The sequence below is a fragment of the Elgaria multicarinata genome, chromosome 9 (genome assembly GCF_023053635.1).
Source record: "Elgaria multicarinata webbii isolate HBS135686 ecotype San Diego chromosome 9, rElgMul1.1.pri, whole genome shotgun sequence".
Classification (NCBI taxonomy): Eukaryota; Metazoa; Chordata; class Lepidosauria; order Squamata; family Anguidae; genus Elgaria; species Elgaria multicarinata.
Window position 1 is genome coordinate 4,998,417 of NC_086179.1, and position 21,393 is coordinate 5,019,809.

The following is a 21,393-nucleotide window of genomic DNA, read 5'->3' on the forward strand; positions in this document are numbered from 1 at the left end:
GAAAAAAATCCCGCCTGAATCCCTGGAGAGAGCTACTGCTGCCAGTCAGTGTAGACAATATTGGGCTGGATGGACCAAGGCAGCTTCCTGTTTTCCTATGAAGCAGGGAGTGTGTACCCAGTGGAGGCAGGTGGCTCCGATGCCAGTGGGGCAGTGAATCCGCTCCGGGTTTCAGTAAGAACCAGAGCTCTCCGATTGGTTGTGACTGAAACCCGGAGCGGATTCACCGCCCCACTGGCATCGGAGCCACCAGCCTCCGCTGTGCGTCCCACTCACGATATTGGATTGGGAGGCTTGCCGGATGTGAAAATGACAGAATTTGGGGGGTGTTGTTGGTTTTGCCTCCTAGGAGGATTTCGTTCAAGATGAGTAGCCACTTCTTCCTGAAGCACGAGGCGAATTACTCGAACCATCCGAACCTGGTAAGCGGAAGTCACCTGCTCTTTTCCTGGAACGTGAAGGTGGCAACGGGAGGTTTGATGAACAGCTAGTTACGTGCAGCTATACTGTGATCAGATTTAAAAGAGGACAGGGCACCTGCAGCTTTAACTGTTGTGATGAAGAGGAAATTTCACCAGGTTCTCTATATATACAAATGACACCTGCTGAAATTCCCTTTTCAATATAACTGTTAAAGATACAGGAGCCCTGTCCTCCTTTCCATAGGGTCACCCTACTTTAGGGCAACCCACAGGCCTTGCATTCTGAGTTTCACGTTGCACATGGGGACCCTCTTTCCCCTGGTAGAGCCCACGGGCCTTATAGGGCCACTGCCACCACCGTGACGGTAAAATTTGCAGTAGCAGCAAAACCGCCCTCCCACAAAAAGCCATGCACTTCAGAACACTACAATAGCCAAATTGAGCATGAAAACAAACTAAGTTTGTTTGGCGGTTTGCCACCAAAAACCAGGAGCAAAACAGCAGGGTGTGTGTGTGTGTGTGTGTGTGTGTGTGTGTGGCTGCTGCTAAATTCGGCAGGAATGTGGCCTGTGTCCCCACCACTTAGGGGGAATGGCTGTCAGACCTTCCAAAGTTGCTGACCCCTGGATTCGCCTTTAAGCAACATCAGCACGTGCTTAGGGCACCAAGGAAAGGGTTCACCACCCCACAGAATCCCAGTAACATAGCTGTAGCCATCTAAATTTTTTGCCTTTGCATTTTTCCCTTATAACATTTTTATTAAAAAAATGCATAAAACAGTGATGAAAATTTGATTATTATTATTATTATTATTATTATTATTATTATTATTATTATTATTATTATTATTATTTAAACAAACCATTGTTTCTGGCCCGCTCACACTGGCTACCTGTATGTTTCTGAGCCCAATTTAAGGTGCTTTATAGGATGGCAACAAGGAAGAAGGCCTTTTTGATGGTGGCCCCCCAATTATGAAACATTGTCCCCAGTGAGGTCCACGTGGCACCAACATTGTCATCCTTTTAGCATCAGGTTAAGATGTTTCTCTTCTCGCGGCATATAATAAAGCGTTAACTGGTGCGGGGATTTATTTATTTTTATTTTTGATTTGTTTCATATTGCTTTTGTATGCAAGCGGGATGATGATGATGATGTTTTATTTTGTACTTTAAAGTTTTAATCTTTTGTAAATCACCCAGGGAGCTTTGGCTATTGGATGGTATCGAAATGTAATCGATCAATAAAATTAAAACTCCATTTTTTCGCACCCCAATTGTGCGAAAAATTCAAAACTCAGTTTGAATGTACAGATCAAAGGTGTGTTTCAGTTTTAATAGCCAAAAGCCTGTGCTGAGAATGACACATATACATTCCATCAAAAGTAAATATATTCCACCATAAGTAAATAACATAAATAAATAAATAAATAAATAAATAAATTAGATACTTAGAAACCTTGGCTTATGCAAATCCACAAAACTTTAATTTGTTGTTAAAATAGTTTTTTCGGAACGTTTTCAAAATTATTATTATTATTATTATTATTATTATTATTTATTTATATAGCACCATCAATGTACATGGTGCTGTACAGAGTAAAACAGTAAATAGCAAGACCCTGCCGCATAGGCTTACAATCTAATAAAATCATAGTAAAACAATAAGGAGGGGAAGAGAATGCAAACAGGTACAGGGAAGGGTAAGCAGGCACAGGGTAGGGAAAAACTAACAGTAGAAAGTAACAAAATCTCTCAATGGCTTGCCAGGCCGTTGGTGCCTGTCACCAAAACAGCTATGTTTTCATGGTGGACATTTAAGCAATTACTCCAGAAAAGAGACTGCATTGCATAATTATGTGCTATGCTCTGTGTCACTATGTGCTCCAAATCACAATGCCATGCCACATACGGGAAACGTGATTGGCCAGTAGACGGCACAGGACTGTTGGCCAATGACAAGCATTTTGGGCGGAAGAAACACAGCAGCTGTCACCACCAGCAAAACCCGGAAGGGCAGGAAATCAGATATAGCCAACCTCTCTCAGGGCACATTGTAAGAGAAAGAAGAGGTCTTGAAATGGAAGGAGAACTGAGAGCAGAGCATGATGGGAACGAAAGGTTTGTGGTGAACACAGGAAAACTGCACTACCGGCAGCACATGCCATTCAAGGAATTGGGTAACAGTTCTACCAGCTGCATCTTTTCCTAGAACAAAGCTCCGTTTTAATTCAAAATTACAAAATTAAAAAACGTTTAGACCCAAGGTCTCTTAGTGAATATAAGAGCCAGCAGTGCGACGTGGCTTCTAAAAAAGCCAGTGCAATTATGACCTGCGTTAATTTATTTATTTATTTATTTATTACATTTTTATACCGCCCAATAGCCGAAGCTCTCTGGGCGGTTCACAAAAATAAAACCATAATAAAACAACCAACAGGTTAAAAACACAAATACAAAAGACAGTATCAAAAGCACAACCAGGATAAAACAGAGTCAGGTTGTCCAAGTCACAAGAAATAATCGTTCTGTTCTGTTCTGCATCAGTCTGGCCACATTTGGAGTAGTTCTGGGTGTCATATTTTAAGACGGACATGGACAAACTAGAGCATGTCAAGAGGAGAGCGGCCAGGATTATGAAAGGACTGGATCTGTTTAGCATGGATCGACTTTCAGACATATTTTTAGACTGCTGTCAGGCAGAAGATGGAACAGGTTTGTTCTCTGTCGATCCTGTGGGCAGGATTAGAAGGAACGGGTGGAAATTGCAAGGAAAATGATTTTTGGCTAAACATGACTTAGAATACTGTGTACAGTTCTGGTCACCACACCTGAAAAAAGATATTGCAGAGCTGTAAAAAGTGCAGAAAAGGGCAAATAAAATAATCAAGGGGCTGGAGCATCTCCCCTATGGGGGGAGGTTACAACGGGATTGGGGAAGCTAAGGGGAGGCATGATAGATGTGTACAAACTGATGCATGCTGTGGAGAAAATGAATAGGGAGGTATTCAGTGGGATAGCTAATACCTTGGAAGACAGAAACAAACTTCAAAGTGATCTTGATAGGCTGGAGTGCTGGGCTGAAAACAACAGGATGAAATTTAATAGGGATAAATGCCAAGTTCTACGCCTAGGAAATAGAAACCAAATGCACAGTTACAAGATGGGGGATACTTGGCTCAGCAATACTACAAACGAGAAGGATCTTGGAATTGCTGTAGATCGCACGCTCAATATGAGCCAACAGTGCAATATGGCTGCAAGAAAGGCAATGCTATTTTGGGCTGCATTAATAGAAGTATCGCTTCCAAATCGCGTGAGGTACTGGTTCCTCTCTACTTGGCCCTGGTTAGGCCTCATCTAGAGTATTGCGTCCAGTTCTGGGCTCCACACTTCAAGAAGGATGCAGACAAGCTGGAGCGTGTTCAGAGGAGGGCAACCAGGATGATCAGGGGTCTGGAATCAAAGCCCTATGAGGAGAGAATGAAACAACTTGGCATGTTCAGGCTGGAGAAGAGAAGGCTGAGTGAAGACATGACAGCACTCTTCAAATACTTGAAAGATTGTCACACAGAGGAAGGCCAGGATCTTTTCTCGATCCTCCCAGAGTGCAGGACACGGAATAACGGGCTCAAGTTAAAGGAAGCCAGATTCCAGCTGGACGTCAGGAAAAAACTCCTGACTGTTAGAGCAGTACGACAATGGAATCAGTTGCCTGGTGAGGTTGTGGGCTCTCCCACACTAGAGGCATTCAAGAGGCAGCTGGACAACCACCTGTCAGGGATGCTTTAGGGTGGATTCCTGCATTGAGCAGGGGGTTGGACTCGATGGCCTTGTAGGCCCCTTCCAACTCTGCTATTCTATGATTCTATGTTGGAGCTGAATCCTACATTGCAGAGTTAGCTTTGGGCAGGAGGTTGGGTTACATGACCTTCAAGATCCCTTCCAACATTATGATTATATGCAGTGGAGGCTGGTGGCTCCAATGTCAGGGGGCAGTGAATCCACTCCGGGTTTCAGTCAGAACCAATCAAAACCCTAAAGGAGTTATTCAAGGTGCCTGGACAGCTTCTTTAGAATTCTGACTGGCTCTGACTGAAACCCGGAGTGGATTCACAGCCCTACTGTGAATCAGGCTCCACTGATTATATTTCAGGGCAGCCATAGCTGAAACAAGCAGAGGTTATATTTTGGTGCCAAATAACATCTGCTTGCATTTCTAACCCCCTGACTGAAAGATGCAACCAGTGGGTCTGCTGGAGCGTGACTGCTCTGTCTGTCAACACTGAACCTAGGAAAAAAAATAAAAATAAAAAGCAGAGGAGGAAAAATGTGTTCACGATGACCTCGGTAGCTTTTTTTGGGGGGGGGGGAGGCGAATAGAAGGTTTCTTTCCTTCTCATTTGCTTTCTTTGTCTCTGGGCAGGTCCAGTATTTTGTCCCTTTGACCGATGCCGAATTTCGAGAGCACTTGGAGCGGCACCGGGGAGAAATCGCCATCATGCTGAGGTCTTCGGAGTTCAATCAGGACAAGACAACCTTGATTGTGACTAACAGCCCACTTCCTCTGCTCATTTCCGGCCAACAGCTTTCGACGCCTTCGCGGTATTTCTCGAAAGAATTGTTAGGAAGGGTAGGCTGCTTTTTCTTGCTAAAACGGAAAGAGGTTCTTCGCCTTCCTCCCCCTATTATTTATTTATTGTTATTATTTATTTATATAGCACCATCAGTGTACATGGTGCTGTACAGAGTAAAACAATAAAACAGCAAAACCCTGATTAAAAGAAAGTGAATCCCAAGATCTAACCACAAAAGGGATTTCTAGGCCATTCCCAAATGCTTTCTCTATACTGGATGGTTCCCATAGTCACTAGCTGTCGTCGTCGTCCCCCCACTTATGGGATGTCTCTACATTAAGGAAAAATCCCGCATTCTTACCAGGGTTTCTCCTTCTGGAGTGTTTCTGCATTAATGATTTAGATGGTGACCATGTGATTTGAATTGAAAACTTCCCCTCTCAGTAGTGCTTTTCTGTTCAATTAAACAGTGGTATTATAGCACCATGCTGGCTTTATACAGTGGAGACATCCTGCGATAATTTCAATACTGCATTATCTCAGAATTTTTTTAAAAGTGAGATTACCAGGGAAAAGCACGGGAGACATCCTGGATGTTGACGACGTCATGTAAAGGTCCACCAAACTTTCATGAGCTGCCAATCACAAGTGTGCAATCAATCAGTCGCAATTGCCCCTTTAGAGATCTGACTGGTTGTGACTGAAACCTGGAGCGGATTCACTGCCCCACTGACATTGGAACCCACAGTCTTCTCTCTGCTGGGCTCCTCTTCTGACAACGAGGCACTGTGCCTTTGGTCCCAGGCTGTGTCCCATGAGGCTCACAGTCCATAAACAAGACCCATAAAGCTAAGACTACTCATTGCCCAGGCTACAACTACCAGCCTTTGACCTCAAAAGTATTTCCATAGCTAGTCCAAAACCAACAATGGGCTTTCTGGCAGAAGAGCTATGCTGGACAGGGGAAAAGCAAGAAATCCTTTTTGTTTAGTCATTCCATTCATTTACCTTACTAAACCCTCATTTGTTTCATTATTTGTTTCGTGAAAATCACTTTGGTCGGTATTATTTGTCCTCCCTTGATTCCATTTCCCATTGACATGGCTTAGGAATGTTTAGCCTTGTACCTCCAAACTGATTTCAAGCCAGGGTCCACGCAAAAAGGAAAAACACACACACATGCCAATTGCTGCAGCTCGTGCAAAATGCAGCGGCCAGATTGATTTCAGGAACCAGAAGGTTCGACCGTATAACACCTGCTCTGGTCCGCTTGCACTGGCCGCCTGTATGTTTCCGAGCCCAATTCAAGGTGCTGGTTTTGACCTATAAAGCCTTACACAGCTTGGAACCACAATACCTGACGGAACGCCTCTCCCGACGTGAATATACCCGGTCACTACGTTTAACATCTAAGGTCCTCCTCCGGGTGCCTACTCCGAGAGAGGCTCGGAGTGTGGCAACGAGGGACAGGGCCTTTTCGGTGGTGGCCCCCAGACTGTGGAATGATCTCCCTGACGAGGCTCGCCTGGCACCAACGCTGCTATCCTTCCAGCGCCAGGTTAAGACTTTCCTCTTTGCCCAGGCATATGGCGGCACATCTTAATCACCCACATGTTTAGTTTTTTAAATGGTTTTTAATGCTTTGTGTGTGTATGTTCTGTGTTTTAAACTTTTTAATTTTGTATACTCGTTTTTATCTCAATTTTAGAATTTCTGTAAACCGCCCAGAGAGCTCTGGCTGTGGGGGCAGTATATGTGTAATAAATAAATAATAAATAAGATGTCCATACAAATTAGATATCCCCCCTCCAAAAAAAAAGTTTATTTCAAGCTCAGGCGGCCTTGGTTGCTTGTATTTATTTGATTGACCTTTTGGCCAGGTGCTTCTTCGTTATTGGCAAGGTGGTTATTTACCTCGGCATGTAGTTATTGGCAGAAGTTATCATGCATCTCCAAGGCCTCGGCCCCCTCCATTCCCTCAGCATTCTCCGCTGCAAGTCTTTGCGGCAAGGGTTTAAAAGCAACCTGACCAGGTTAGGTTCAAGGTGGTCAAATTCTAGCCTTTGCACCGACTCCCTTTGAACGTGAAATGGGGAAGGGGACAGACGCCATCTTGTGGTTCGCCTCAGGAAGGGCAATGTCTTGGGCCGGGCCAGCTAAGTGAGCACCAGCAGTTGGGAAAGACAGGGAAACAGAGTATGGAATGGATTGGAAAAAATCTTAAGAGGAGACTGTAGGAACTGTTTTTGTAAAAAGACAAAGAGGTTTTCTACACGAGGCATCGATTGCATCCTTCTCTACTCATGGTTGTATAAGGTGCTGTCGTGTTTCCTAGCCCTCCTGCTGCGGTGCGAGGCAATAAAGAGGTCTGCCAAGTCATCCACAAAACTTTATTCAGCAAATAAACTTCTCTTCGCACCTGAAGAGAGGTTAAACCCTAGGAACTTTCCTCTAGGCTAAAACTTGGCTAAGTGAGGCGATTGTCCTTTCAACAAAAGGGAAGGTCTTTTCCCTGAGTCCCTTTCACTTCAGGGAGGATTCCTTTGAAGAAGCCTTTGGTGAGAAGTTAGCCGAGCTGGTCGCCTCTCGCCTTCTTTTAGCTCCGCCCGTTTGAATCTGCGGCGGACTCTGGGATTGGTCAACTCTGAAGTCCCTTCCCCCTTCTGAAGATGACTGAGTTCCCACAGACTCTGAGTTGTTAGAGTTTTCACTTATAAAGCCTGGTGAAGATTCATCTCTGGCTGGTGAAGAGCCTGGGTGAATCTTCTTTAGGGTGGATTCCTGCATTGAGCAGGGGGTTGGACTTGATGGCCTTGTAGGCCCCTTCCAACTCTGCTATTCTATGATTCTATGATTCTCCTCCGCCTTGGTTTGGGTCGATTTCGACCTCCTCCGATCCGCTTCGGATCTGTTTCAGGGAGGTCTGAATCACCCAGTTCAGGATTCAGGATTTGGATCTGAAGCGGTGCACAGCCCTAATTTCCAGTCTTGTTTCTTTTGGTTCAGAATCTGATTCTGATGGATAGCCTGAAACTCCTTCCCCCACACTAAGGGGAACAGGCCTGATCATGACAGGTAGTTTCCTACATCCCTATGATCTTCCAGTTTTGCTGCTGTTTTAAAACAGCGCTTTCAGTGAGTTGTTTTTAGAGCAGGGAAAATATGGTATTATTTTTCAAAGCGAAAGAAAATGCTTTTTCCACCTGTGTAGTTGCACTGTTCCACTACTCCACAGCACAACCTAGAGGTTATGTAGCTGAAAAGCAGGAAAGGACACACTCTTTATGTAGTGCTCGGATCTCAATTCTACCACAAAACTGAAAGTTGATACAGTGGATTAACAGCCTTGTATAGAAAAGCTCAAAGAGCAGAACAACTCAGAGATGATGCCCAAGCATCAGAGGAGAAAGAAGTCACACAGCCCATAAACAGTATTTCATCCCCTTCTCCCGACTCCCTCCCACCCCCACTAGGTTTGCAGTCTTGTGCGGGAAGAAGGCCTCTCCGGATCTTGGATGTTTTTCCTAAAATGTGTTTGAGGCCTAATCTATACCAAAACAGGATATAGCACTATGAAAGTGGTATATGGTATGTGTCAATGGGCCCCAACAGTTGTCAGTGCACTTCGATTTATTTATTTATTACATTTATATCCCCCATTTTTTTCCTCCAAGGAACCCAAGGCGGCATACATAATCCTCCTCCTCCTCTCCATGTTATCCTCACAACAACAACCCTGTGAGGTTGGCCTTCCTTCTTCTCACATCAGTCCGTTGGTTTCTGTTCACCACTCTGCTGCTAAGATCATCTTCTTGGCTCGCCGCTCTGACCATGTTACTCCACTTCTGAAATCTCTTCATTGGCTTCCAATTCACTTCAGAATCCAATATAAACTTCTCCTGTTGACCTACAAAGCTTTTCACTGTCTAGCTCCTTCCTATCTTTCCTCTCTCATCTCACACTATTGCCCGCTCGTGCTCTTTGCTCCTCTGATGCCATGTTTCTCACCTGCCCAAGGGTCTCTACTTCCCTTGCTCGGCTTCGTCCATTTTCTTCTGCTGCCCTTACGCCTGGAACGCTCTTCCAGAACATTTGAGAACTACAAGTTCAATCACAGCTCTTAAAGCTCAGCTAAAAACTTTTCTTTTTCCTAAAGCTTTTAAAACTTGATTTTGTTCTGACTTTATACTGCTAGTTTTACCCTACCCTGTGCCTGTTTGGTGCATTCTCTTCCCCTCCTTATTGTTTTGTTATGATTTTATTAGAATGTAAGCCTATGCGGCAGGGTCTTGCTGTTTACTGTTTTACTCTGTACAGCACCATGTACATTGATGGTGCTATATAAATAAATAATAATAATAATAATAATAATAATAGGTAGGTTGGGCTGAGAGTCTGTGACCGGCCCAAAGTCACCCAGTGGGGTTCCATGGCGGAGTGGGGACTAGAACCCAGATCTCCGGACTCCACCTTAGCCACTACACCACACTGGCTCTCACTTCAATACCGCTTTGCTCCTGCTTTTTATCACTTTCATAGTGCAATATCCTGCTTGGTGTTGATTAGGCCACAGCTGAATACTGGAGAGGGACCATTTCCTTTACCCCTGAGTTCACACACTGTTTTTCTCTGTTTCCCTTTCCCCGTTAACTTCCATCTGACCTATTCTGGCCAGAGCAAATTAAATCACTCTGAATTAGCAAGGAATGGATGATATATGATATTGGGAACACATGAATGACTGGTATTTATTCCTTTTGTTCCAACACAATGCACTGTTCTAACAGTGGGGTGCTTAAAAGATAGTGCGGACCTGTCCCACTCTATCCTTCACAGGGACAGCGTTATTGTGATTGGAAGGTTCTGGATTTCAAGTTTTAGCTGACCCAGAGCATGACGTCTTTCCCTTCAGGACAAAGACTGGGTGCCCAGAATCATAGAATCATAGAATAGCAGAGTTGGAAGGGGCCTACAAGGCCGTCGAGTCCAACCCCCTGCTCAATGCAGGAATCCACCCTAAAGCATCCCTGACAGATGGTTGTCCAGCTGCCTCTTGAATGCCTCTAGTGTGGGAGAGCCCACAACCTCCCTAGGTAGCTGATTCCATTGTGAATGGCAGCTTTGCCTAGAGTGACCATACAAAAAGGAGGACAGGGCTTCTGTATCTTTAACAGTTGCATAGAAAAGGGAATTTCAGCAGATGTCATTTGTAGATATTTTATTTTATTTATTTATTACATTTTTATACCGCCCAATAGCCGAAGCTCTCTGGGCGGTGGAGAACCTGGTGAAATTCCCTCTTCATCACAACAGTTAAAGCTGCAGGAGCTATACTAGAGTGACCAGATACAAAAGAGGGCAGGGCACCTGCAGCTTTAACTGTTGTGATGAAGAGGGAATTTCACCAGGTGCTGCATGCATACAAATGACACCTGCTGAAAGTCCCTTTTCTATACAAGTGCTAAAGATACAGGAGCCCGGTCCTCCTTTCCATATGGACACCCTAGCTTTGCCCCATGAGCTCTATTTTGACCGGCCTGTTTCCCACCCCATCTTCCTCATAGAGTTCAAACAACCAGGAGCCACTTTGCTTACCCCCGCTGAGGACGTCACAGAAACAGCTGATAGGTCCGGACGTCTGGAAACTGAGGAAGCCTCCACAATTCAGGTAAAGCCATGGAGAACAACGTGCACCGTGTTTCATCCCAAAGGTGGCTTACAGTGTGGCAAGAATATACAACAATATAGCAGCAGGACTTGCTAGCCTCAGTCAGGGGCCACTTGAAAACTGAAAATTCCTGAGGCCCACCGGCCACAAAATGGCAGAGCCTGTCACAGGATGGCAATGACTGATCTCATTTTCTAACCCCGCTCTGGAAATGGCTAAATTCTTCGCCACTGCTATTTTCTTGTGGCAGGAAGTTCCACAGTTCACATTTCCTCCTGTTAAATACAGGCATTCTGGAGGAAGCACTCCTCAGGGAAGAGCCATAGCTCAGCAGTAGAACGTGTGCTTTGCAATTCCTGGCATCTCCAGGGGCTTGTCTATACACCTGTCTATCCCATCGTGGCTGCGCAGTGGCGCTGCGGTGTTTATATGATGTAGCCGCCAACTTGCGGCCACATTGGTCTTCCTCCCTGAAACTGCTTTTTTGTGCTGTTATTTTACTGCAACTTTTTCAGTTGCTCCAAGGTCACCACGTTGTTTCTTTGTCAGTCAGTGGTGCCCTTGGTTTGGGTTAAGCAAGTGGCCATTGCTAGGGGCGGATCCGGTAAGCGCGGGAACGCAGGGCGGGGGGCGGGCTTGACCAACCAAGAGCTCCATCGCACCGTCCCACTGTCATGGTGCATTGCATACAAAGGACTCATATGACGCCGCCCATGTCCTGCCCTGATCTCGCCTCTTCCTCCCCTCTTTGCGAGGGTTCCAAGTGCGGGGAAGGAATGTTTTTTCCCAGCAACGCGCTCAACCCTCTACGTGTATTTTTATCCCATCGCACTCAATCCAACGTTCTGAGGGCGGCGGCATTGCTGATGGAAGGGAGGGGTGTGGTGTCCCTGTGAGCAACCAACAGATTGTCAGGGAAGGTACCAATGGAATCTGCAGGGGGGGCGGGAAACAGCGATTCCACGGAGAGGTGTGAAGATGAATGAAACGTAAGGCTTTCAAACGCTAAGTAAACAGAGGGGGATAATACAAGGGCAAACGTTCAGGGGTGATGGAGCTCCAAACGGCCACCGGTGCCGTGTTTTTTCCTGGTCAGATGGCCCCCGCGCCCTCCTGCCAGGTTACTTTAGTGATTCCGCCTTGCAGCAGCAATGCTGCAGGGCTTTGAGGCAACCACTTACCAAAATGGCGCCGTGCAGATGCTCCCTGGTAGAAACCCTGGAGAGTCACTGCCGGTACTGGGCTGTATGGACTGAGACGCTTTGCTCAGTATCAAGTGGCTCCTACCTTCCTCCCAGTTTCAGGCGGAAATGGCTGATCTACAGGCTCTAACTCAGCCTTCCTCAACCTGGGGCCCTCCAGATGTGTTGGACTGCATCTCCCAGAATGCCCCAGCTGGCTGGGGCATTCTGGGAGTTGTAGTCCAACACATCTGGAGCGCCCCAGGTTGAGGAAGGCTGCTCTAACTGGAGAAGACCATCAGAAGTGCCCTGCTGGATCAGACCAAGGGTCCATCTAGTCCAGCACTCTGTTCACACAGTGGCCAACCAGCCGTCGACCAGAGACCAACAAGGCAGGACATGGTGCAACAGCACCCTCCCGCCCATGTTCCCCAGCAGCTGGTGCACACAGGCTTACTGCCTCGAATACTGCAGATAGCACACAACCATCACGGCTAATAGCCATGGATAGCCTTCGTCTCCAGGAATTGCAGTAATCTGAACATATCTTGTCCCCTAAACAGATTTGCCACCAACAACGATTTCAACGGTGAAGCGAGTTTTTCGAAAAGTTACGCAGAGAGGCGCCTTCAGAGAATGTACCCCCACTTGCGTACTTCCTCGAGACTAGGTAAGACCAGCCCCCTTATTTGATCATTTCTCTCTCTCCTCTTAAGAGACTCATTGAGTAGCCCAGGCTAAGGGGAACAGGCCTGGCCATGACACACGTCAGGAACAATACAGGGATGCAGAAGGTGATCCATGTACTAAACAAACAATTTATATTGTATTTTATATTATGGTTTTATACTGTTGTTTTATGCTTTGAATGTTTTTAATTTTTGTGAACCACCCAGAGAGCTCTGGCTATTGGGCAGTATAGAAATGTAACAAATAAATAAATAAATAAATAAAAAATAAATTTCAGCAGTGGCAGGACCTGAAAAATATGTTAAAAAAAAAGACATAACACATCTAGAGGATCAGGTTCCAAATATACATCAATACATACCGTAAACATACCAGAACAGAAGAGGCATAATACCTACATCTGGTTAAAAAATATAATTAAAAGCAAGCCAAGTTACTGCACATGGTGCTGCATAGCCCCTAGGTATTTACCCAAAGTGCCAGTCTCATATATAAGAATTGCTTAGGAATTTTATTATATTAAGAGATATATAAGTATTCCTAATAAATAAATAAATTACATTTTCTTAAATGCTAGAAAACTAATTAATGAACAGAATTATTCATTAATTTCCTCGGGGGGGGGGGGGAAATCAAAATATATAAATAAGAAAGTTTTTTAAAAGTGTTGGTGATGAAACATATATCCTAGTGCAAGCTGTAGTTTGTCCTCAAACCAGAATCCCAGAGCAGCGTCCTCAAGGAAGAGAAAAGCTGGAAACCATGATACCTACGGCACTACACAGCGTTTGTGTGAGGCGTGTTTGGAAACTAGAGGTGATCCAGAATCCCGTGGCGGCACAATTCCTTTGTGCTTAGAAGAGCAAGATAAAAACGATTTAAGAAAGAAAGAGCCCTCGAAATAATGACAGAAGCTTCCAGAAAACATCAACCTGTCCCAAATTACTTCTGGGCCAGATCTACACGTCGTTGCGAAGGCGCCTCCGTGCGCCTTTTTAAAAGACGTACCTAAAAGAAGCGCCTCTTTCTTTACTGTGTGTACTGTGAGCTAGGCAGCGCCGCCTGCGGAAGAATCTCTACCCCATTCAAAGACGCTGCTCGGGCCGCTTCCCCCTCCCGTGTTCTTCCATTCGAATAACCCCCCCTCCCACCCGTTTGCGTGCGTGCGGCGGACGAGTTCAGCTCCTGCCTCTCGCTCTCCCCCGCGGTGTCATCTCCCCGGGACTCTCTTCGGTGTGTGCTCGCGCACGCAAACGCAAATACAAACACACCGAGGGAGAAAAGTGTTTTGCAGGAGGAGCCGCCGCCGGTGGGACGCGCCAGAAGAGCCGCCGGGTGGGAGGGGGGATTATTCGAATGGAAGAACACGCGAGGGGGAAGCGGCCCGAGCAGCGTCTTTGAATGGGGTAGAGATTCTTCCGCAGGCGGTGCTGCCTAGCTCACAGTACACACAGTAAAGAAAGAGGCGCTGAGGAGGCAGTCATAACCTCTCCCTCAACCCAAGAGAATCATAACCTCATACACTGTCTGTATAGATTTCTGGAGCAGCCCCATTTGGTATATGCTGTACAGTTCTTATGCGCCGAAGTCCCGTGAGCGTAGGCCAATCTCACCTGTGCCTTTTGTGTGTTTTTTGCTTCCAGGTCAACAGAAAAGAGAACCCCTGCCCAGTATTCAAGGGTGGGCCCCCCAAATGACCCATTGGGAGCCTCTAACCATTGCATGCCTGACCGAAACGAAGCGCACTCTTACGGCACCAGGGGATGATGGCTTCAGGTACGGGAAGGCCCCACTCTGGGTCATAAACGACTCCGTTGTGCCCAAAAACACCCAATAAAGCCTTCTGCTGCCTGAGACGCCTCGTGTTCTGACTCTTTGCTTCACAGCCTCAATCCTGGTGCAATCTGATTTCACTAATATGTACTACTTGGGAGAGCAAAACTGAGCAGGATATAAGAGGGAGCAGAGGGATGAATGGAAGTCCCACAGTCCGCTCCCTGCTCCAGTACACTGCTCCAGTGAAACCTTCTGAAAATCCAGTGGGTGCGGGCATGTTCACACGATGGAGCTGATCCTTTTGGGAGAGCACAGTTTATTTTATTTTATTTATTACATTTTTATATCGCCCAATAGCCGAAGCTGTCTGGGCGGTTCACCAAAATTAAAACCATGAAAAGCATAATAAAACAACCAACAGTCTAAAAGCACAAATAAAAAAAAATACCATATGAAAAGCACAACCAGGATAAAACCACACAGCAGAAATGGATATAGATTAAAATACGGAATTAAAACAGCAAAGTTTAAATTTAAGTTGAATTAGGTGTTAAAATACTGAGAAAATAAAAAGGTGTTCAGCTGGCGATGGAAGGAATACAGTGTAGGCGCCAGGCGAACCTCTCTTGGGAGCTCGTTCCACAACCGGGGTGCCACAGCAGAGAAGGCCCTCCTCCTAGTAGTCACCTGCCTCACTTCCTTCGGCAGGGGCTCAGGGAGAAGGACCCCTGTGGATGATCTTAAGGTCTGGGCAGGTACATATGGGAGGAGGCGTTTCTTCAAATAATCTGGCCCAAAGCCATTTAGGGCTTTGAATGTTAGTACCAGTTCCCTCAACACCACTTATCCGGACACATGAACCTCCTGCTAGAACATCAGACGAGCCCTGCTGGATCAGACCAAGGGGCCATCTAGTCCAGCATTCTGTTCACAAGAGGCCAACCAGCTGGTCACAGGAAACCCACAAGCAGAACATGAGTGCAATAACCCCCTCCCGCTCATGTTCTCTAATATATCTCCAACTTTTCAGGATTGAACTTTAGTTTACTGAGCACAGAGAGGCAGCTGCTGTGGTTCACTCCATGCTAGTTGCAAGAGGGAGAGGAGCCTGGTTTCTTGGCTCTGAGCCCTGAGCGCTGTCTCTGAGCTCTGAACAAGAAAACCCCCAAATCCTATGTCCCTCCAGATGCTGCCTAGGGGACATGGGATTGCTCCCTAAGCTTCTCATCAAGATAAATGACCCTAACAACATACTTAGGCAAACATTTTAGCCTCGCTTGACATGCTACAGGTAAACTTTGACACAAATATTTCCTTGTCATCATCCTGTCTTGTGAGCTTGATTTTTTATATATATATTATTATTTCATATGTGTTGTATTTATGAACTTGGATAGGCTTTCTGGTTACTTATCCAATGGTTCATCTGTCCTCATTATGTAGCCAGTTGTTTTATGATACTGTCTTTTAATGATGCTAAGTGGAAAACAACTATAAATTTAACATGGGCACCTCCTTACAGTATATCTGGATTCCTTTCTTAGCAGTAAAGAATGCTAATGATCAATCCCTAATGACCAGGCATTGCTGTTTCTCATCTGGCAAACCTCGGAGATGCGACGACTTTATTCCTCGTGTGTCAAGAGGCCAAGCTGTGTTACGTTAGCCATTGCAATCTCATTTTTAATTCTAGAATTCTCTTGGGGGTACTTGATTATAGAATTTCCTAACTGGGCGGCAGGCGTAAGACGATGCAAACATCCTGGTTGCATCCCGGTTGCCCTCCTCTGGACAAGCTGGAGCGTGTTCAGAGGAGGGCAACCAGGATGATCAGGGGTCTGGAAACAAAGCCCTATGAAGACAGACTAAAAGAACTGGGCATGTTGAGCCTGGAGAAGAGAAGATTGAGGGGAGACATGATAGCAAGAAAGGCAAATGCTATTTTGGGCTGCATTAATAGAAGTATAGCTTCCAAATCACGTGAGGTACTGGTTCCTCTCTATTCGGCCCTGGTTAGGCCTCATCTAGAGTATTGCGTCCAGTTCTGGGCTCCACAATTCAAGAAGGACGCAGACAAGCTGGAGCGTGTTCAGAGGAGGGCAGCCAGGATGATCAGGGGTCTGGAAACAAAGCCCTGTGAAGAGAGACTGAAAGAACTGGGCCTGTTGAGCCTGGAGAAGAGAAGATTGAGGGGAGACATGAGAGCACTCTTCAAATATTTAAAAGGTTGTCACACAGAGGAGGGCCAGGATCTCTTCTCGATCCTCCGAGAGTGCAGGACACAGAATAACGGGCTCAAGTTAGAGGAAGCCAGATTCCAACTGGACATCAGGAAAAACTTCCTGACAGTTAGAGCAGTACGACAATGGAATCCGTTACCTAGGGAGGTTGTGGGCTCTCCCACACTAGGGGCCTTCAAGAGGCAGCTGGACAACCATCTGTCAGGGATAATTTAGGGTGGATTCCTGCATTGAGCAGGGGGTTGGACTCGATGGCCTTATAGGCCCCCTCCAACTCTGCTATTCTATGATTCTATGAAAGAATTGCCGAGCCTATCACACAAATGCAGCCGGCCCCTAGAAATCTTGTACGCCAGGTCGATTCTGTTGGTGTTTCTCAATGGGTAGCCTTGCTGTTTGGACGATATCTCTCCATCCCCTGCAGAAGACCATAGTTATTTCCCCAGCTTTCCTGTGGGATGATAGCTGTTCCAGCGTTCCTTCTGGAAGGAAAAGCAAAATACAAAGAAAGGGTGGCTCTCCTGACCTCCTCTAAGTTCTGGATCGCACTGCTGCTACAACCAACTTCATGGCACCCCACAGTGCTTCCTCTTTCCACCTGCCCCAAATGCCAGGAGTCTCAACAACACTGGACTGCACTCCAGCCTGTCCAATATGGATAGAGAGGCACTCCCTCTGGATCAAACAGACAGTGTTAGGACCACACAAAGCAAGAGTTATACAGCAGTCTAGCAATATAGATTTGTACAAGCGCAGTATGATCTGGGCAATTTATTTTCAATTTCTTTCCCAATGTGGAATGTATTTATTTATTTAAAACATTTGTATCCCGCCCTATATCATTAAGATCTCAGGGCAGCATACAGATAAAAGCGTACAGTATAGAACAATAAATATACACAGCTAAAAACAAATTAAACCATGAATAGGGTGACCCTATGAAAAGGAGGACAGGGGTCCTGTATCTTTAACAGTTGTATTGAAAAGGAAATTTCAGCAGGTGTCCTTTGTATATATGGAGAACCTGGTGAAATTTCCTCTTCGTCACAACAGTTAAAGCTGCAGGAGCCCTGCCCTCTTTTAAATCTGGTCACTAGTATAGCTCCTGCAGCTTTAACTGCTGTGATGAAGAGGGAATTTCACCAGGTTCTCCATATATACAAAGGATATCTGCTGAAATTCCTTTTTCTTTGCAACTGTTAAAGATACAGGAGCCCTGTCTTCCTTTTCATATGGTCACCCTAACCATGAACCAAGTTAAAACGATATGTAATTTAAAAGCAGTAAAAACAATTAAAGCAGTTAAAACAATTTACCCGTTTAAGAGCAGCTGTGCGCTGGGCCATCCTTTTCAAAAAGCATTCCACTACAATCCCATGATCTCTTTCTTGGTCAGTTACTGCCAACTCAGATGCTATCAGTTTATTCCATACAAGCCCTCTCACCTTTCCCTCCCCTCCCTTAATGGGACACTGTAATTGAATCAGTTGCGCATCAGGCAAAAATTCAACAGGCAGAGTTCTCCCTGCTTGCTGCTTTTTCCTCCACAGTCCCTCCCCCAAGCAGATCCCTGGGAATACAGGAGAAGTGAACCTACACCCACCCACCTAGAATCATAGAATAGTAGAGTTGGAAGGGGCCTAAAAGGCCATTGAGTCCAACCCCCTGCTCAATGCAGGAAACCCTAGAGCATACGTGACAGATGGTTGTCCAGCTGCCTCTTGAAGGCCTCTAGTGTGGGAGAGCCCACCACCTCCCTAGGGAACTGGTTCCATTGTCGTACTGCTCTAACAGTCAGGAAGTTTTTCCTGATGTCCAGCAAGAATCTGGCTCCCTGTAACTTGAGCCCATTATTCCGTGTGGACCAATGGAGCACATTGACAGACAGTGGATCACCTTATGTCCAGCCGGAATCTGACTTCCTGTAACTTGAGCCCGTTATTCCATGTCCTGCACTCTGGGAGGATCGAGAAGAGATCCTGGCCCTTCTCTGTGTAATACCTTTTAAGTATTTGAAAAGTGCTATCATGTCTCCCCTCCATCTTCTCTTCTCTGGGCTAAACATGCCCAGTTCTTTCAGTCTCTCTTCATAGGGCTTTGTTTCCAGACCCCTGATCATCCTGGTTGCCCTCCTCTGAACACGCTCCAGCTTGTCTGCATCCTTCTTGAAGTGTGGTACCCAAAACCTACTTCTCTCCCTGCCAAAAATGCCATCTGGTCCCTATAATTAACACAGATTTAAGATTCCTCTCCTTCTTCCCTCCCCAGGAAAATAATCTGTCTCAGGTCAGGGCAATTTGCGGCAAAAAAAGGGCTACAACCCTATCCAGTCTTAAAGGGGATAAGTTCCATTTACCCTCAGTGGGATTTACTTCTGAATGCACACGCGTAGGATCAAACTGCACATTGCAATGAATACAATGGACTTAACTTCCATGAAAGCATACAGAGGATTGGGAATCCCGATCCTGCACAAGTTTACTCACAAGAAAATCAGACAAACTTATGCCACAAGTCTTATGTTTGCTTACTTGGAAGTAAGTCCTGTTGCATTGAATGTGATGCACCTCATGCCTAGGATCAGGCCGTTACCTTTGAGTAAGGCTGCTGTCCTATGCACAACTGCTTGAGGCTAACTCCACAGAACTTCTCAGCAAGAGTTTCTTCCAAGTAAGCAAACCAGAGCTGAGCTGTAAATCGCAACCAGGGATGTATGGATGTACAGACATTTCATCACCTCCCTTCTGTCTGCGTTTCACAGAGTGTCAGGCGTCTCCATCAGCTGCTCAGAATCAGATTTTTGGGCACCAGAGTTTCATTCGTTTCCAAATGTGCCACCCTGGTGTGAGTGGGCATTTGCAAACGAATGAAATTGGGCAAATCTCCCCCAAGAGTAAAAAGAAAGTTCAGTAGAACTTGGAAAAAGCCGGCTTGCTTCAGAACCCTCTAGCCGGAGGCATAGAAATCCGAATGCATTTGAATCCATTCCATATTTCTCAGATATCCCTTGGTGGTGTTCATATACGGCCCTCGGGAAACGGATCGGTGGCCCTTTAAGATGGTCAATGTGTCCTCCTCAACAGCTGCATCCTTTTCCAAGCTAGCTATAAAGTTTCCAGAAAGATGCAGGTGGTAGACTCTTCGAGGCGGCCTTACTTCTGAAAACTTCAGGTCTCTTTGTCATCATGGTATGTATTTCTATGGGGTGTATATTGAAAGGTTTTAAAGAGGCATTGCTGGGTGGGGGCTGTAGAGTATGTGAAGGTATAATGATTTTAATGGCTCTGTCCTATAATAAGGTTAAGCTCATTGTTTTAAGTAGAAGTAGATTATTGATCTTGTTTGCCTTGTGGTTTGGCAGAGATCCTTTCCTTAGTGTCACAGGTGAACTGTTTCTTCTGAGTACCTCAGGGTGAGATGCTTAGGTAGGGTGACCATATGAAAAGGAGGACAGGGCTCCTGTATCTTCAACAGTTGCATAGAAAAGGGAATTTCAGCAGGTATCATTTGTATATATGGAGAACCTGGAGGGGATCTACACTACTGCTTTAAAGCGCTTTAAAGCGCTTTATAACAGTTTTGACAACTGTTGGGTCCCAGGACACACTGCATATACAGTTTTCAAAACGTTTTCAAAGTGCTTTAAAGCGCTTTAAAAGCAGTAGTGTAGATCCCCCCCCCACCCCGGCGAAATTCCCTCTTCATTGTAGCAGTTAAAGCTGCAGGAGCTATACTAGATGACCAGATTTAAAAGAGGGCAGGGCACCTGCAGCTTTAACTGTTGCGATGAAGAGGAAATTTCACCAGTTTCCCCATATATACAAATAACACCTGATGAAATTTCCTTTTCAGTACAACTGTTAAAGGTACAGGACCCTTATCCTCCTTTTCATATGGTCACCCTAGCTTAGGACTTTCTTGCTTTTTCAGTAACTGCTTATGGTAAGATAATTGAAGTAGACATTTGAACCTTGTTTTCCAGCCGGACAACATAGTGCTTACTATTTCTCTGAGGAGTAAGACAACGTGTAATGTACATAAAGTTCTATAAGGCGCTGTCTTAGAAAGGCTTTTGACAATGTTTCAAAGCTAAATAACTTTCTGTTCAAGACGTTAAAGGGGCATTTGGAAGGTCACCAGGCGGTCTGGAGAGCAGAAGCTAATTCTTCGCCTTGTGGCTAGATTCTCTAGGCGACAAAACTTATGCATGTAGGATTTTTTTCTGTCCACACCACACCCACCATACCCCGCCCAGCAGTGCTGGCTGGGGTATACTGGCTGTTATAGGACTTCTTTAGGATCGTGTCCTAAATCAAAGGTGAGCAACATATATGGCTGAAGTGTCTACAAAAGCTTATGCAAGAATAAATGTATTAGTGGTGTGGCAGACTGACACGGCTGCGCCACTGGAAACTGTATAAATGACTTACAACCATTATGCTATTCCATAATCTCCTAATTAAACCTGAATTCAGGAGCAATGGGGCAGAACAAATCATAGAAACGGAGGCAACTGTATTGGAGGTGTTGGCTGGGTTCACACAACATGCTAACCCACACTAAGCGATTCATTGTGGGTTGTATTATTTATTTATTTATTTAATTTATTTATTTATTGCATTTATATACCGCTCCCATAGCCAGGGCTCTCTGGACGGTTTACAGAAATTCTAAAATTGAGGTAAAAACAAGTATGCAAAATTTAAAACTCTAAAACACAGAACATACACACAGAAAGCATTAAAAACCGATTAAAAACTGAACATGTGGGTAATTAGAATGTGCCGCCATATGCCTGGGTAAAGAGGAAAGTCTTAACTTGGCGCTGGAAAGATAGCAG

The 21,393-nt window shown here is 45.4% G+C and overlaps 1 protein-coding gene across 1 annotated transcript; it reads left to right on the forward strand.

The window, feature by feature from the left end:
- The first annotated feature begins 365 nt into the window (after positions 1-365).
- On the forward strand, positions 366-14,374 carry TSGA13 (testis specific 13). The gene is made up of 5 exons (XM_063134505.1): positions 366-422; positions 4,848-5,054; positions 10,578-10,666; positions 12,411-12,517; positions 14,181-14,374. Exons 1-5 carry the CDS (start codon positions 366-368, stop codon positions 14,372-14,374), a joined length of 654 nt encoding a protein of 217 aa, XP_062990575.1.
- Positions 14,375-21,393: the final 7,019 nt, after the last annotated feature.

Coding starts and splice junctions, on each gene's coding strand:
- TSGA13 (XM_063134505.1), top strand. CDS start 366: ATGAGTAGCCACTTCTTCCTGAAGCACGAGGCGAATTACTCGAACCAT. Junction 423..4,847: donor ACTCGAACCATCCGAACCTG/GTAAGCGGAAGT, acceptor GTCTCTGGGCAG/GTCCAGTATTTTGTCCCTTT. Junction 5,055..10,577: donor CGAAAGAATTGTTAGGAAGG/GTAGGCTGCTTT, acceptor TCAAACAACCAG/GAGCCACTTTGCTTACCCCC.